Source organism: Furipterus horrens, unplaced genomic scaffold (assembly GCF_987537825.1).
Source record: "Furipterus horrens unplaced genomic scaffold, mFurHor1.1.pri manual_scaffold_6, whole genome shotgun sequence".
NCBI lineage: Eukaryota > Metazoa > Chordata > Mammalia > Chiroptera > Furipteridae > Furipterus > Furipterus horrens.
The window spans coordinates 181,122,531-181,140,965 of NW_028327176.1; the positions used below are offsets into that span (position 1 = coordinate 181,122,531).

Genomic DNA, 18,435 nt, shown 5'->3' on the forward strand with positions numbered 1-18,435 from the left:
ACCAACTATCAATAGATATTTTAACATTTTAAGAGCTATAAAACCACATTCATAAACTTCACTGTGTTGGATATGACTTGTACTTAATAAACAGAATCATACTATGGTCCCAGCTCTTAAATTTTAGTGACATTACAAAATCTCTTGCTAACAATGTAAGCCATGTGCAATCAGTTGAGCCAAATATGATTACGTGAAAGCTAGAAACTACTTGGATTGGTCTCCTAAAAATTTTATTGATTCTGAAAAAAAAAAATCACAATAGTCATAAAGAAGAATAGCAATTAGGTTGAGGGACAGTACACTGTAAGTGCAGATTATATTTTTCTGCTGTTTGACCTAGTGAGCCTCACCTTTTTACTCTGTAGGAAGAATTCACCCATCTCATAGATGCATGCAGATGGGCATCATCTCTGAGCAGCCCACGAACCTAGGGTCCATCATTGTTATTTAAACCAAACAGTTAGCTTTACAGTCTGAGTAGCTTCAGGCTGGAAGGTCTCTGTGGAAGGGACAGCTGGGAAACCATGTCTGTCATTTCCAGGAGAAGGTGTCAAGACTGGATAGAATTGTTGCCGAGCACAATCAGTTCTCCCTCGGGGCTAAAGAGCTGCAGGACTGGATGACAGACACGGTTCACGTGCTGGATTCGTACTGCCACCCAACCTCCGTCAAAAGTGTGCTGGACAGCAGAATGCTCAAGCTGGAGGTGTGTGTGCTTAGAAAAATCTCACTAATTGACCGAATGTGTTTTCCTCAAAATTCCTTAAGTCTCCACCTGCCTGGTGTTGCGATGTCACATTGTCACCACAGGGGGTCTCAGAATGCTCTATGTGCGTAGGGCGGGCAAGCCTGCACATCCTGGATCAGCTGGAACAGGTCCACACATAAATGATTCACAAAAATAAAATAACAGCCCAAAGGTGGTTATTTGCTTGATAGTCAGTTAAGAGGCTAGTTTCAAATCACATCATCGACACATTTATTCTGAGAAAATATTTCAATGAAACATTATATAGGCCAAATCATTTTTCATCTTGTTCAATTTACTTGCCTGCCTGTGTGATTTAGTTAATTTCCCCAACCCAACATATTAGTTCTAGTTCCCATTAATGGCAAAATAATGATTCTTCATTCATCCGTCTCTCAGTCGTATACCGGGTATCTTCTAGGAGACTGTCACTCTGTCTTAATACCAAGGATTCACAAATGAATAAAGTACTCTCTTTGTCCTCAGAGATTTCACTGTCAGGTGCGGGCAGCTGAAACTCACAGGCAGTGATAGCAGATAGGGCCATGCTTATGGTTAGAGACACACACAGTAGACTCATGCAGGAGGGACAGGGTTAAGAGTCAGAGCAGGTTTCTCAAGAAGTCTGATACCTAAAGTGATATTTGAGAACGTTGCCACATGAGCAAAAGCCGAGTAAACAAACATCGTGGTGTGTGAGAAACGGCCAGCAGGTCCTTCCTGCTGCAGCAAAAATCAGTGGCCGTAAGTGGCCGAATCTGAATCTGTAGAGGCTGGCCAGGTCCAAATTAGGGAGAGAGAGGAAGCTTTGCCTTTTAGGTGGTAATGCCAGTTTTGTAACCTTGATTCAGGCTTCTTAAATAGAAAAAGATGAGTGCTTATGAAGAACGTGAAATATATAAATTAATATATAAAATAAATGACATTTCTTTGTTGGTTTGGCCAGAGGCCTTAACATTGATCAAGTTCTCCATCCTGTGATTTTTGAGAATTTACAAATTCTACTGCAGTCTATCTTTCTCTTATTAAAAAACCAGTAAGCTAGAACGTCAGTGGAAAGAAAGGATAATTCAGAGAAGAATAGAGACCTGCAAAGCCAAGGCCCCCTGGAAACCAGCAGGTGACAGGTGCTTGGTTTCTGGCGCTCATCCGCAGGTGACTCTCCCGCCCTTGAGAGCCAAGGCCCAACACAATTGCATATCACTCTACAATCTTTGGACGCTCTGGAACATTTAAAGCCGGAGATGTTAAACATGCAAATGACAAAAGACTTCTGTATTTGCTTGGACAGGCTCTGTTATCGGTGAAACAGGAAAAAGAGATCCAGATGAAAATGATCGTGACCAGAGGGGAGTCTGTCCTGCAGAGCATGTCTCCGGAAGGCATCCCGGCCCTTCAGCAGCAGCTGCAGAGTGTGAAGGATATGTGGGCTTCCCTCTTGTCTGCAGCGATCCGGTGCAAAAGGTAAGAGAAACTAAAGCCCACGACTGTGGAGCCATTGCTGAAAGACCAGTATAGTCCCTCAGGAGTACCCCGTTCCTGGGGTGCGCTTGCACGCGCGCTCTCTCTCTCTCCCCCTCTCTCCTTCCCTCCCTTTACTTTTTTGCTTATTAGAACAAAAGAAACTGACAGGAACAGTCTTGTACTTATGTTATTTGCAATACTATGCCTTGTTTAATATAAAACTATATGTTTCGCTTTTATTTTCACTGCTTAAAATGTCAAATGATAGATCAATGTTTAATCATGTGAAGATACATCAGTTAAAGTCAAGTCATTTCCTTGGGAGGTCACCCCCGGAAGCACCAGTAGGGGTTGGGAATAGAGACGAGGAAGGCATGTGAGCAGCTGGAGCTGACAAGAGGTGCTGGGAGCCAGGGCAGAATGCACGTCTTGGGGTAACCCCACCAGAGAATAGGGGAGCTGAAACTCTCAGGAGGCAGGAGGGCCATTGCAGGCTGCCCCCAAGGGCAACAATCCCTGGACCTTCTTGCCTACGTAGCCCTGAAGCTGAGAGGGCACAGGGACCAGAGCGTGCCCTCAGGCCGAGAGGGCATGGAGCTGGCCGAGTGCTGCCGGGCTGTGGTCTGGGGTACGCCTGGGTGGGACACCCAAGGCGTGGCCATAAAACCAGGCACCAATGATCGAAGACTTAAAAATACAACCTCCATATTGAGAGCGGGAAGTCCTTCATTTATCAGTAAGGGAAATAATCAGGTTTTAATAATTAGACCAATTCAGGAAATGTTACGCTATCTTTCCATTGTAATTCTCTGATTTTAAATCTCATGTAAGATAGTTACCATGCTTGTTCGTGCTGGCTCCTTCCTTCCCTCTTTTATTACTTCCTTCTCCCCTCTCCTCGGAATGTCCTGCTCACACTGATGGAGCTAAGCGTTGATTCTCTCCCCACCCGGAGTCTTGCTTGACTCCACAAAAGCCTCGCTCCACGGACCTCTCCTGGCTGCACCCTAACACCTTTGCCAGGGTCCCCTGTGGCCTGACTCCTGACTCCAGGTCTCATATCCAGCCCCACTCTCTGCCTGTTCTCCTGGACTTAACTGTCCCTGGCTCCCTGAAGCTATGCGTGCCAGGCATCCAGATTTGATCAGCCCTGGCCATCCAGGGTACCCCAAGCCCAGCCCCGGCTTGACCAGTGTGCACACGTCCTGTGGGTGGCGTGGGCAGCGCAGACACAACACCAGGGTGGGACTGACAAGACTTCTCCGTATAGACTGTGGTCCTTTCAAATACCTTTCAGTCAACTCGAAGGAGCTCTCTCTAACTGGACAAGTTACCAGGATGACGTTCGCCAGTTTTCCGGGTGGATGGACGGCGTGGAAGCCAGCCTGGACAAGTCTGAAAGGCAGCACGCGGAGCTGCGGGACAAATCCGCTGCCCTGGGAAAGGCCAAGGTGGGGGCTGCATTTCAGATTCCGGGTGCTCTCTGACAGGCTTCTTCAGAATGGCACCGTCATGCAAAAAATGTGATTGCTAGGATGATAAGATAGAGCCTTACACAAAAGAAAACTATTCTGGGCTTGTACCATAAATCCGAATGGCTTCTGAAGCTAGACTTTTGTTTGTGGCTATTTTATTATGTGCGTGAAATTTTTCTCTTCCAGGAAAATCATGATCTATGTTCTATGACACAGACCATTTAAAATTTGGCAACCTGTAATATCTTTAGCCTACTCATCATTAGGAAGTAAAAATGCTTTCTTTTAATCACATCCTTTTGTACTTTGACTTCTGTACATTTATCATAATGCTTATATTTATAAAATACTACCTGTGAAAATTTTTAAATAGATAGATACATGGATAAATACTGGGGATATGTTCCCAAATCTTTTTTATTGATAGTAGTATTCCAACAATAAAACATACACACACACACACACACACACACACTCATATATAAGGATGGATGGATCTATTTATCTATTCTATCTACAAATAGATAACCTGAGATCATTTGTCAGCTATACAGTTAACATACCTTAATATTATCAGTATTATTGATATGATGGTATTTGTGGTAACTCCTTTATTATTTTTTAACTATTCTCTAGTTATTAAATGAAGAAGTGCTGAGTCACAGCAGCTTGCTGGAAACCATTGAACTCAAAGGGGCTGGCATGACGGAACACTACGTCACCCAATTAGAATTCCAGGATCTGCAGGAACGATACAGAGCCATCAAGGAAAGGGCCAAGGTACATCTAGCCGTATTCCATGGAAACTCACTGGCTGAGGTTGGAATGTTTGGAGCTGTGCTTATTTAATGACTTGTTTATTTCTGGAAATGACAGGTTTTTGAAAGCAGATAGAAGAAAATGATATAGCAGATAGCAAAATAAATTGTAATACTTTAAGATAAACCACTGGCAAAACCAAACAAGAACTTTCAAATATTTTAATACATGAAAGTTACTGAAAGAAAATATTTCTCAACTCAGAATTTCTAGAAACTTATAATAAAGATTTATGAATGCCTTAGTATGGCTGGTAGTGAGAGTTTTCTAAAGCATGACATTTTCATCAATAATATCATTCTTCATTTAGGCCTCACAAATAAAATAAAAGTAGCTTTTCAAAGCACATCCTACTTTATTAGGTGAAGTACATGAAAAAATAAATCCACAGTGAGTCCAAATCCTTGTTTATAGTATAATAAAGGAATTTTCATTTTCTTCAAAAGCAATAGTATATTTTTATGGTGAATAAAGTTAATTCATTTTTGTGGCATGGCAATGTTATACTTCATAAGGAATTCAGAGATAAGAAAGTTAACTCAACAAAATAATCTTTAAAACATTTTTAATCCTGGTGTTATTCGTTGTATGTTTACATAAATCTTGAATCTTCATTCTTCTAGGGAGCCATATTCCAACAATTTAATAATCACGCTTTTCTAAAATTCCAATAGAGAATTCTTACGGTACATTGAAACCGCATGTAGTATTGTAGTCCCACCTTAATCATCTTAAATGCTAATAACAGGATGCAGTAACGAAGTCTGAAAAACTAGTTCGCCTGCACCAAGAGTATCAGAGAGACCTCAGGGCGTTTGAAGTTTGGCTGGGGCAGGAACGAGAAAAGCTGGAGCAGTACTCAGTTCTTGAAGGTGATACCTGTACTCACGAAACAACATTGCGAGATCTTCAGGTAAAGTTTGTTTTATCTTTTATTAAAACAAAAGAATTTTCATTCTGAAGATGGAATTATTCTTTTAAGCAATGAGAAGTTAACATGACCTTGAACCCTCTCCATAGCTCCTACATATTAAATGCAACCCTAGGATAGTCTGATCTAGGGCATTCTGGGACCTCAGTAGTATATGCTGGTCAAGATCATTTAGTAGGTCATTTAAACCCAACAAGACTGGGACTTGAAGAATTTGTTCAGAGACCAACGTGGTCTGTGACAGGAATGGCTGGTGGTCTTATTTATAATGTTGACTGGCCCACCTGCTCATTGGTTCTTCAAGGATTCAGGTAGATATGGGACATAGCATCTGGGGTCAATAGAATGTGATACTCCTTAAAATCAAACCGGTGGCACCATCTTGGGCCATCTGGTTTCAACAGAAACCCACATCACTGAGGATACAGGTCCAAGGTCAGAGGCCTAGGAGAAGGAATTAGAGGAACTAGGGAATGCTGCCGCCCAGGCAGCAGGCTGGGATTCCGGGTGGACTGGCATGCCTTGTGGAAAAGTGGTCCTAACCGTTGGGCTTCTTTACTCGCTCCGCACTCATTGAATACATAATCCAGGGCAGACGCTTGGCTAGCCACTGCAGGTAACGATTTATTAAAATATTGCCGCATTCAAGGAACTGTAATCTAGTAAGAAATGTAGACTTATAATTTATTTAAGAATCTCATCCATTCTGTTTTAAAGTCATGGGATACTCTGGTCTGCCAGGTTTAGCTGTCGTAATTTATTTTAGTAGAGTTGACTTTGTTTTTGCTAAATAACCCTTCTCAGCACTTCACTCCAGATGCTCTTGGCAAAGGCAAACACTGAGCTCTCTAGGCTTCTGTGTGGGAACTGGGCCAATAAGTTACTTGTCCCCAACAGATGTTTCCCTTGCCCCAGTCAGAAGAAAATGTTTCACTTCGGTCAATAGTAATGCGGCCCAGTCCTCACTCCAACCTTTCAATTCTCCATGCATTAATTCTTACATTGTCTTATTATGAGTCGTCACAAAGTTTAAGAAGGAGCATAGATAAAGGTAGTGAGGATTTGTGATGTTCCAACTGCACAGCACCCCACCTTCAGGATCTTGACATCCTAGGACACACAGCGGTGTAGGAACTGGTAGGCCAGCAGTGTGGACCGCATTCACAAACCTTTGTATAAACTGAAGGCCAGTAGAACATAACAGACTTTTAAACTATTGAACCTAGTTTTCCCTTGGGACGAATACTTAAAATATGGGACACACAAGAATTTACATAACAGGGATGACTTGTGTAATAGTAAAAACAGTTATAAGACATAGAAAGGGTGATGTATTAGGGAGATTAATAACTTAGGGCAAGAATCAGTAAAGGACAGCCTAGAGCCATAATGCCTGTATTTAAATAAAGTTTTATTGGCACACAGCCATGCCCATTCATTTACGTACCAGCTCTTGCTACTTCGGAGCTACAAGGGCAGAATTAAGTGGCTGCAGCAGGGACTGCTAACGGCCCCCAAAGCCTGAAATAGTTACTATTCAGCCCTTTACCAAAAATGTTTGCCAACTCCTGAATTAAAGAAGATTAAAAGTACGAAATTAACTTCTAACAGATTTTAAGGACTTTGGAATAAAATTTCTGTGTTTGTGGCTGTTTTAATTAATATTTTACCGTATACATTATGCTCTTACATTTACAGATTCATGTTATAGCTTTCTTGAGGTGACATCATACTGAGGAAAAATATGTCCATTAGTTTGTACCATGTGAGATTGCTATTTTTGCAATAGTCAGATACCAGCAATTTCAGATGATTTGAAATGATATTAAATACTTTTATAACACTGTATTTTGACTAAAAATGTTGGTACTTTTAACATACTTGGTGGGTTTTGACTTGGTTCCTAACAACTTTCGTTGATCAGATCAAGTATCGGTGTCAATTTTTAAACATATGAGATGCAAGTATACAATATTGTTTTGCCAATACCTTTAAAGATATGAGTTTTTCTTTTTTATAAATTATAGTTGATGCTCTTCAAGGTTGGGTTTATACTGAACTTGTAAGATAAATCTTTGAGGCTTATGCCTTGGTGGGAGAAAATGTATCTGCCCCTGGGAGCATCCAGTTGGCAGGTGTGATAATTTAACCTTCCATTACCCTCTGGGCTAACTTTCCTTGGCCAACACATTCCCTAGAGCACAGCTTTGGCAAAGTGTCCCTTCTTAGCAAAAAGAGGCCCTTGTTCCTGTCTGAACTACAAGTATAGCACTGATTTCATTCAATGTCAAGCAAGAAGCCTTAGGTTTTTTAAACAGATTATGAGCCATAAAAGGCCTAAGTTATTCTTTTAAACAATAGCCCTTTAATCACAAGTGTTTTTTCCATAAAACTGAGACGTCAAATTTCACAAACTGTTTCTAAGATGACTAAGACAAATATTACTATGTCTGTGTTATTCATGTGTGTGCGCATGTGTTTTGATTATTTTCATAGCAAATATTTGCAAACCTTTCTGCTGTCTTGGGAAATAATATTTCATATTAGGTTGTTTTAAATGAGACAGAATAAAGTCATTCTTTGCTAACATGAGGTTCAAGGTGGCACAGTTGGCTGGGGTGAGACATGATAACCTGTGCAGGTGTAAAATATGAATGAGGTGTGACAGCCATACCCTTCCCCTGCAGGAGCTGCAGGTGCACTGTGCTGAGGGACAGGCGCTGTTGAATTCAGCGCTGCACACCAGAGAGGAAGTGATAGCATCAGGCATCCCCCAGACGGAGGACCGGGCTTTGGAGTCCCTGCGGCAGGACTGGCAGGCTTACCAGCAGAGACTGTCCGAGACCCGCACTCAGTTCAATAATGTCGTCAACAAATTGAGACTGATGGAACAGAAGTTTCAGCAGGTGGACGAGTGGCTAACAACGCTGGAGCAGAAAGTGAGTCTCAGGACGGCAGGGCCGTCTAACCGGGCAGCCAAGGAGACACAGTTACATCAGATGAAGGTAAATTAGTGCAAATTCCTGTTCTTGATCAGAGAAGCAGTTGCCTTGCAGAGTCTGTTGCATTAAGCTATTTAGTAAATTTCTTTTGTTCAAGGTTTAGATTTTGCAAAATCTTCTGCTTGAAAAGAATGTTAACATAAATTACAGTGGAGCATTCTAACAGCAATTATGAATAGAATCTTAAATTAATCTTTAATAAAATATAATCTAGTGAAATATTTTATATTTTTTCAATACCCTATTACCTTGCTTTGTAAAGGTACATAAAATGCTAGTATTGCAAGCATTTAAGGGAATGGTTCTGATTTGAAATCACTCCAATTTTGTGCATTGAAATGATACTTGGTATTTAGTTTTATTCTGATTTTCATGCAAATTTGATGCATATGATCAAAATAATGCTTAGGCCTTTAGAATATTTTTCATTTTTCATCTAGTTTAAAAGTGGTCTAAGTACAAAATAAAATATAAAAATATGCCACTCTGCTTTAAAATGTTGAACAAAATTGTAATATATACAAAAAAGTACTCAAACTCAAGCAGTACAGCTTTTCTCATGTAATTGTATTTTTCATGAAGGGTATATATGATACATTTTCAAAATTATATCAGGATAAGTATCATGTAAACATACACTAGAATCTTTCCCTATTAATACAGGTATACCTGTATAGAATTTAATATGTTTTTTGAATTGAAGTGGAATATATACAAAAAAGTGCCCAAACCAAGAATGTATCATTTTTATGACATTGTTGTAACACAATTTTTTATGAAGGTCAAAATACATATTTTCAAAATTAAATCTCAGAATAAAAATATCCTAAATAGGCCCTGGGATCATCTCCTGTTCAGAAACTATACGTACACTTGTCTCACTCAGCAAGGCCTGAGCCTCACCCTTTCCTGGCCCGCTTTCCGTCGTTTCAGAAGTGGCAGGAAGAAGTCACCTCTTACCGAGATGAAGTGGAGGAGGTGGGAGCCCGAGCTCAGGAGATCCTGGATGACCGCCACGTGAGCAGCCGCCTGGGCGGCCAGGCCACCCGGCTGACGTCCAGATACCAGGCCCTTCTGCTCCAAGTGCTGGTGAGAGGGCCGCCGGCAGCCCCCTGTGGAGCAGCCCCCCCCTGCCTCCGCCAGAACACGTTCCCCCTCCCATTCACGTCCTTCCGCGAAGGCACTGGCACGGGTCTGCAGTTGACCATGCAATTTTGTTTCTTTTTTTCCAAAGGAACAAATAAAATTCCTGGAAGAAGAGATCCAGAGTTTGGAGGAAGCCGAATTATCCCTAAGTGCCTACTCTGATTGGTACAGCTCTACTCATAAAAACTTCAAGAATGTGGCTGCCAAAATTGAGAAAGTAGACAAAGCCATGATGGGGAAAAAAATGAAGACGCTGGAGGTAGGCGTGCCATCATCAGACTTTGTCTCGTAACCGTTCTTCCCCCACCGATGGGCTCCCTCCTCCCGCACAGCCACTGGGAGGCATGTGCTCACCCCTGCCCAGCGCGATGGGCGGGCCTTGGCGCATCATTTCACATCAAATACTAGGTTCTTGTCTCTGTAAGGCCAAAAGCAGACTTTTTCATATTGGTGATGTGATCTCATCTTTATGACTTGGACATGACTGCTCATGAAATTCTTAACTAAATTCCAGTTTAACACTTTAAAAACTTAAGACAAAAAAAAAAATGTATCTCAAATTCAGAGCACCGTGTGTTAACAGCTTTAACTCAGATCTTTAGGAACATTGCTGAGGATCAGAGAAACACCAAGCTCTTCCTTATGTCACTGAGTCTGAAATCATCTATTGATCAGGCCATTTTAAAACCTATGTTAATGTAAATAAAAGAGGATTTCTGTTTCCTGGCAGGTCAAAACTGGTTATAAACCTCACAAACATATTTTAAGGGGCAATAATAGACTCAAGAATGGGGTTGTGTTTTCTTTAAAAGGAAGGAAAAGATTGACTCCTTCTCTTTCTCAGGGTTTGCTAAAAGACATGGAGAGAGGCCACAGTTTGCTGAACTCGGCGCGAGAGAAAGGAGAGAGGGCTCTGGAATTCTTGGAGGACGGCGAGGCAGACAGTTTAAGGAACGAGATTCATGGTCACATGGAGCAGCTGAAGGAGCTGACCAGCACAGTTCGGAAAGAGCACATGACTCTGGAAAAAGGCCTTCATTTAGCAAAAGAATTCTCAGATAAATATAAAGCACTCACTCATTGGATAACAGAATACCAAGAAATCCTGCATGTGCCTGAAGAACCCAAAATGGAATTATATGAAAAAAAAGCTCAATTATCTAAATACAAGGTAGTGTGTTGTCACTCACTGACAAAGGCAGGAGGAGCATGTAGGGACTGAATGGGAGGGAGATGAGTCCTGGCATGTCACCCTCAGCAGGGGCTGGAGAGCATCCATAACATGTCTATTCTACAGGGGGTGAGTGATGTAGATGAGTTTGGCGACATATATTACCTCAAAGTTGTATTCCCATCCAGGAGTCACATTTGCCTGAAACTCAAAGATTGTATCAATACATGGGGAGCTATTCTCACAATGTGATTCAGGTAGAGGGATCCCCCAGATATATCTTCTTGGCATCAGGATCTCACACCTGTAGACTTGATCTGTTTCAGGTAGTCTTCCCTTCACCTTTGGGTATCCAAGGCCTATAAGCTGACCTACGGTAAATTTAAAATGTGGTACCATATTTGTAAGAAAATACGTTCTAATTAACCACCTGTAGCTAAACATCTTAGATATTAATTTTTCAAAGAATAAATGGTGGTGTGACTATAGCTAGCCACGCAAGATATAGATAGAGCTATTTCACCTGTTTACATTTTTGAAACAATTATGGAAGTTTATATGTGGAATAATTTGTGCTCTAAACTTGACCTAAAGGGTCAAATGATAGTCTGTAAGAATTGTGTGATGACTTACCTCAAAGCGTTCCCTGTCAGAAGCTTTTTCTTCTTCCAGCCAATGTCTCTTCAATCCTTGGCTTTTCTACCCAATCTGACAGTGTCTCATCGAACCACTGAGTTCTTGGGGCTGCCTGTACAGCACCCTCACAGCTGGGATTTGTCTCCTTAGCTTTACATGCACCTCAAACAGCAGGCAACTTCATGAACTCAAGATAAAATGACAGTGCCTCGTTTTGTGTTTTTCTCTGCTGCAAGGAATGGGTGGAAGCTGGAAATAGCACCTGTGTTGAATATAGCCAAATGCAAATCTTTTCCATACTTCTCTCTCCACGCTGTTGGATGCATTACTCTATTTAAAAACAATATTAACCATTAAAAACCATTTCCTTTCATGTATAGATCTATAAAGCAAGTATCAGATCTGTGGTGTTCTCATCTCGACCACACGGGCAAACTCTCTCTCTCTCTTTTTTCTTTGTAATTCCAGTCACTTCAACAAATAGTGCTGTCCCATGGACCATCAGTAAAATCAGTGAGAGAGAAAGGTGAAGCTCTTCTGGAACTGGTGCAGGATGCTACTTTGAAAGACAAAATAGATAAGCTTCAAAGTGATTACCAGGACCTCTGCAGTGAAGGAAAGGTAAGGTGACATCAGAAACTCAATACAAAATTACTTATTTGCCAAAAAGTGGGTCCTGACTCCTTTTTCTCTGTCAGAATAATTTAAGCGCTGGGGTGGATCAGTATTTTTCTTTCTATTCAGATGGCAGAATGACTTTTTTCCTGTTTTTTCAGATCCTAGTAATTTTGCGATATATGGAACCCCATGTGATATATGTACCCTAAGAGTTGCACTGGGTTTTTAAAATATAAAACAGTTTTGAGTAGCTTTTGGCTTAAAAGTCACCTTTAATGGGCACCTGGCTTCACAGGAGCACGTTCACAGTCTGGAGGCGAAGGTCAAAGACCACGAAGATTACAACGTTGAGCTCCAGGAAGTGGAGAAGTGGCTGCTGCAGATGTCAGGCAGGCTGGTGGCACCCGACCTCATGGAGACCAGCAGCCTAGAGACAATCACCCAGCAACTGGCCCACCACAAGGTACATCTGGTCTCTGAAGAGCTGAGGATTACGGGATGGCTTTCACAGCCTTGCCTGTCTGTGTGCGTGACCGCGCATCTCTGGATTATAATGATTGAAGTTAAAGAGTCAGGTCTGAGTCCCAAGGATACCTAATAATGGAGAACAGTTAAATTCACTATTTAAGTGAATCAATAATAGTTGAATCCTGACATTCAGCTCTAGCCTTTTTCCTAGCTAATGGTTTCTTATTACAGAATTTAATCTTTATGGAGTAATTTATCAAAGAGATTCTCTTTAATTTAGAAAAGTACAAACAAAGACAGGATACAGGCATAGTAGTCAAAAAGTCTGAATTCTAGCCAGACTCCCTCCTTCCTAGCTGGGAGAACTTAGCTCCTCTGACCCTCCTTGTTCTCCTTTGTAAAGGGAAGTGATGGGACCGGCCTCATCACGTAGCTGTTGTGGGCATCACAGGAGATAATACCTATGAAAACACTGTGTAAACCAAAAATTATGGTACTGATATGAGGCATTCTTATCTTTATTAATGTGTATTTTTAGTAATTATATGTGCCAGATGGCAGATGTCATATGATCACAATGTTATGGAGCAATTTTGCTGGCTTTAAGAAACTGAATTTTAGTCATGATATAGTCAAAGTCCACTACTGTGCTTAGGAAAGCCGTTAACATCCCTGGGCTTCAGGATTCCTGACTATAGGAGAAAATTATATTTAGCAAATATGAATAGAAAACTAATTGCATGGTGTATTGCGTTGGGCACTGAGGCAATACCTTGAATACCCTCGTGATACAATGACTCTATTCCAACTGGAAAACCAAATGGTTCTTTTCAATTTGGTGTTTATAATAACCATTAACACAACACTGTTGGAAAAACGGTATACCCCAGGCTACGGAGGGACCACTAGGTTTTCGGTAGATACGTAAATGTGTTGACCCAGGAAGCCTTGTGTTGGAATGTGTCACTTGTCATTAGTATCACGTAGCAGTAAGGAAATTAAAACCTGATTTGAAAAAGTTAGTTACTCGTCTCCATGTAATCTCTGAGAACGCTCTCTAAAGAACACATGTGGGGACAGGGGTATGTATGAGCCAAAGTCAGGCAGAGTGGGGTCCAAAGCCTGGGGGCACTGCCATTTCCTAGTTGGCATGGCCTTGAGTGTGTCATACAACCTCCCTGTGCTTCAACCTCCTCATCTGTAAAACAATGATAATAATACACATTCCTCAGGACTTACATATAGTTCCTGGAATATAGCAGGTGCTTAATAAATGGTGAGTGGTAAATGTTATTTTTATTAATATAAATATTATTTGATGTAAATTAGGTATACCTTGATCATCAGATGTTAGATTATTTTATATATATCAGATGTTATAGTATTAGATAAATTGTATATTCATAAACTAAACACTTATATTTTAGATATAAATTATATCAGAATGATAATATATAAAGCTGAAAAACATTACAAACATCCTTTCTCTGATAACAATACTATGGAGCAGCTATTCTCTATCTGAGAGAAGCCTTGAACTCACCCCAGCCTAAAAGCTTCCTTCCTCATTCCTATGTAACTTAATCTATTAAACTCATTAAGTCTTCCCATTGGAGTATCCCTGAAACATACTTTTTTTTCATTTGCTATATGGTAACCAAGACAGATTATAAAACTCTTTCAAAAGTATCATTAAACAGTGAAATTTTAATTTTAAACTTTCTGTTTAGTAAATAGGTTATTTAAAGGCTAAAAATTGAATTATGAGAACTCTTGTTTCTTTTGTAGGCAATGATGGAAGAAATTGCTGGTTTTGAAGACCGTTTGAACAACCTTAAAATTAAAGGCGACAATTTGATCAGCCAATGTGCAGAACACCTCCAAGCGAAACTTAAACAAACTGTGCACGCGCACCTGCAGGACACACAGGATAGTTACTCAGCGATCTGCAGTACAGCCCAGAGGGTGAGTACCGCTGGCACGTTCCAGAATGGCTATGAATCAAGGAGAAACCCTGTGCAATCTACAGGTTTGTAAAAACAGTGTTAATACTTTGGTGTTCGGGATAGTTTTGGAGCATGTCTAGACAGGAGCATAGATTTCAGTCTTTATGTGAACACAGAACTAATGTACGTTTGATTGATGTGACAAAGCAGTGAATTTCAAATATTTGGCTTTACCTAATCCCTTTACTCATCAGTTAGTATCAGATTTATTTGAATTTTGTTTTGCTTATTTTTAGTTGAACATCACCAATACTTTTTTCTAATTTTCCACTTATTCTATAACACCCAAATAATTTATCTGTAATTTGCAGAATAAGTTATTATTTTAACTCTATGTAACCCAAGTTCTATTCTAATTTAGTATTTTTATGCATTCATATAGAAATTGATAAAAAGAATAAGTATCAATTTTGAGTTATACTTTAAAGGGTGTAATGAATTGTACTAAAATGGAATCCCTAATGTTATAAAAGTAAGTCTAAAATGGATAAGAATTGACCTTTTAATAAAAAGTAAGTATACCAGATTAGGGAAGTTTTTAGCCATTATTTCTTCAAACAGGTTCTCAATCCCTTGCTCTCTCTTCTCCTTCTGGTAACCCTATGATGCGATGTTGTTATGTTTGATGTTGTCTTGAGGTCCCTTAGACTTTCTTCATTTAAAAAAAAAAATCTTTTTTCTTTTTGTTGCTCTGATTGGGTGGTTCCTCTTCTCTTGTCCTCTAAATTGCTGATGTGATCCTCTGCTTCATTCTGCATCCTGTTGACTCCTTCTAGTGTATTCTTCATTTCAGAGATGGTATTCTTTATTTCTGACTGCTTCTTTTTTTGTTTCTGTGTCGTTTTAATGCTTACTACCTCTTTGCTTGAATTCTCACTGAGATCATCCACTCTTCCACGACGGTCCTTGAACATCCCTAGAACTATTGTTTTGAACTCTGCCTCTGCTATCTTGGTTGCTTCCATTTTATTTAATTATTTTTCTGGAAATCTCTCTCATTCTTTCACTTGGAGCATGTTTCTTTGTCTTCCCATTTTGTCTGCCTTTCTGTGTTTGCCTCTGTGTATTCACTACACACAAGAATAAACTCAAACTGGATTAAAGATTTAAATGTAAGACTAGAAACCATACAACTCTTAGAAGGAAACATAGACATTAAAATCTCAGGCATTCCTCATAGCAATATTTTTCCCCAATATATCTCTCCGGGGAAAGGAAACAAAAGAAAAAGTTTAAAAATGGAACTACATCGAGCTAAAAAGTTTTTGCACAACAAAGAAAACAAAATCAAAGACAACCAACCCACTGAATAAAAGAACATATTTGCCAATAATACATCTGATGAGGGGTTAATAACCAAAATATATAAAGAACTCAAACAACTCAACACACACACACACACACACACACACACACACAATCAAGCAATCGAATTAAAAAATGGGCAAAGGACCTGAATAGATACTTCTCCAAACAGAACATACAGGTGTCCAATAAACATATGAAAAGATGTTTAAGGTCACTCACTCATCATCAGAGAAATGCAAATTAAAACTATAATGAAATACCACCTCACACCGGTCAGAATGGCTATCGTCAATAAATCCACAAAGAGCAAGTGTTGGCAAAGATACAGAGAAAAGGGAACCCTTTGGCACTGTTGGTGAGAATGCAGACTGGTGCAGCCACTGTGGAAAATAGTATGGAATTTTCTCAAAAAATTAAACATGGAACTGCCTTATGACCCAGTGTTTCTACTTTGGGGAGTGTATCAGAAGAAATCCAGAACAATAGCCAAGATTTGGTAGCAGCAGCCCAAGCTCCCATCAGTAGAGGAGTGGATAGAAAAGTTGTGGTACACTTATACAATGGAATACTACTCAGCTGTAAAAAAGGAATAAATCTTACCTTTTGTGACAGCATGAATGGACCTGGAGGGTATCATGCTAAGTGAAATAAGTCAGTCAGAGGAAGACTAATACCACATGAGTTTACTTATATGTGGACTCAAATGAGCACAGAAAACAAAATAAAAAGTCTTTTAGATACAGAGAATAGACTGACAGCTGTCGGAGGGGATGGGGGAGGGAGGCTGGGTGAAAAAGGTGAAGGGATTAAGCAGAAAAGAAAACCAGTTCCGACACAGACAAGAGTATGGTGATTAGCAGAGGGAAAGGAAGGTTGGGAGAAGGTCGGAGAGGATAAAGCGGGGTAAATGGTGACAGGAGGAGACTTGATTTTGGGTGGCGAGTACAATATACAGATGATGTGTTACAGAATTGTACACCTGAAACCTATGTCATTTTATTAACCAATGTCACCTCAATAAATTCAATAAAAAAGGAAATGTTTGGACTATTCTGGATTCCTGTTTCCTGGAACAGAGCTTCTCAGGTGTAATGAGAGCCTCCACCTCTCCCCTCCCCTGGGTCATAATTTAGTTCCCGTCTGACCCCACCCCCAAGGCAGAAGCAGTTCAGTTAGAGAAATAGTATTTATCTTTCCATGACATGGCACTTTGCTTTTAGCTTCTAGCTTAACCAACACTGCGATTTTATACCCTCATGGGGAAGCTACAGAAACTGTGATCTGTGTTTGACAGTCGACGTCAGTGACTTTATGTAGTCTAACACACTTCTACAGTTACATGAACCCCAGCCCCGTTCTCTTCCCCTGATCGGGATGTTATATGGTCAGGTGTGGGTTGAGACATTATAAACTGGGGGTGACAGCTGTGCTCTGCAACCTTCGGGAATGCATGAAAACTCCGTAGATACACGTATCGTGTTGGGGTGTCCTGGGACAGGAATCTGTTTCAGTGAGCTTGTGGATGTGTTTCGTTTGACTCCAGTGATGCCTGTAGAGAGGAGACAGCGCACACAGCTGCAGCATGACTGTTCTGTTTCAGGTGTACCAGAGTTTGGAACATGAACTTCAGAGGCATGTTAGCCGACAAGACACTCTGCAGCAGTGCCAGGCCTGGCTTTCTGCGGTCCAGCCAGATTTAAAGCCGGGCCCACATCCACCCCTGAGCAGGGCAGAAGCCGTGAAGCAGGTAATGGACTCCTGGAAGCTCATGTTGTGTAGTTTATTCGGACAGTCAATGAAAACACGTTAAGTGCTTATTAGTGGCCAAACTGTGCTGGCTGCTAGGGATATAAAAGTGCAGGCACACCAACTTTATCGGGCTATATGTACTGTACATCGCAGATATTTCATTCTTTACAAATTGCAAGAAGTTTATAGCTCACCGAAGGCTCAGATGATGGTTGATATTTTTTAGCAGTAAAGTATTTTTTAATTAAGGTGGGTACATTTTTTTAGACATAATGCTATTGCTTCCTTATTAGACTAGAGTATAAGGTAAACAAAACTTCTCTATACACTGGGAAACCAAAGAACTTGTGTGACTTGCTTTATTGTGATACTTTCCTGAATTTACAGTATCACCAAGGTATGCCTCTATAAGTAAGACCTGAGTTTGACCCTAGTCATCGGCTTGTTCGGATATGTGACTGGAAAATTTCACTACTGACACCATGACAACTTCAGATGGTGTCAGACGGGGTCCGACTGTGATAGGATGCAGTGACATCTTGGTCGTGGTTCCAGGACCATGTGTATCTCCAGTGTCTCCTACTTGATAAACAATAAACCTATAAGGATAATATGCTCCCACTACCATGAGAAAATGACACACTAATATGATTCCATTAAGAAGGCATATGTTCTTTATAAGGCATGTCATTTGAATTTGGGGGAACGAAAAAAGTACTGCCAGATTTACCCTTGAAATTGATTTTAGTGAAATCTTTTGCAACTGTTTTGTCACCGACAATCTATGAGCTGCTCCCAATGCTTTTGGAATCAGATCAATATCAGTCTTAAATTGTTATTCTTTTTTAATGTATTTATAAAATTAAAAATTAAAATTAAAAATTTAGGTGC

General features: G+C 40.4%; 2 protein-coding genes across 2 annotated transcripts in view; both read left to right on the forward strand.

Annotated features, from left to right (window-relative positions):
- Positions 1-2,120: 2,120 nt before the first annotated feature.
- LOC150007919 (nesprin-1-like) lies at positions 2,121-9,646 on the forward strand. The gene is made up of 7 exons (XM_090280837.1): positions 2,121-2,215; positions 3,333-3,666; positions 4,327-4,470; positions 5,258-5,422; positions 8,128-8,445; positions 9,376-9,531; positions 9,623-9,646. Exons 1-7 carry the CDS (start codon positions 2,121-2,123, stop codon positions 9,644-9,646), a joined length of 1,236 nt encoding a protein of 411 aa, XP_090136963.1.
- An 846-nt stretch (positions 9,647-10,492) lies between these two features.
- Positions 10,493-18,435, forward strand: part of LOC150007920 (nesprin-1-like) — a 45,164-nt gene continuing 37,221 nt past the window's right edge. Inside the window, exons 1-5 of the mRNA XM_090280838.1 lie at positions 10,493-10,759; positions 11,864-12,016; positions 12,309-12,476; positions 14,270-14,446; positions 17,396-17,542. Of these exons, the coding sequence (XP_090136964.1) occupies positions 10,559-10,759; positions 11,864-12,016; positions 12,309-12,476; positions 14,270-14,446; positions 17,396-17,542 (846 nt within the window). The 5' untranslated portion in view covers positions 10,493-10,558. The remainder of the gene's footprint in view (positions 10,760-11,863; positions 12,017-12,308; positions 12,477-14,269; positions 14,447-17,395; positions 17,543-18,435) is intronic.

Excerpts from the sequence above, each read along its gene's own strand:
- LOC150007919 (XM_090280837.1), top strand. The coding sequence starts at position 2,121 with ATGTCTCCGGAAGGCATCCCGGCCCTTCAGCAGCAGCTGCAGAGTGTG. Across the intron at positions 3,667-4,326 it reads CTGCCCTGGGAAAGGCCAAG|TTATTAAATGAAGAAGTGCT; the intron begins GTGGGGGCTGCA and ends ACTATTCTCTAG. Across the intron at positions 5,423-8,127 it reads CAACATTGCGAGATCTTCAG|GAGCTGCAGGTGCACTGTGC; the intron begins GTAAAGTTTGTT and ends CTTCCCCTGCAG.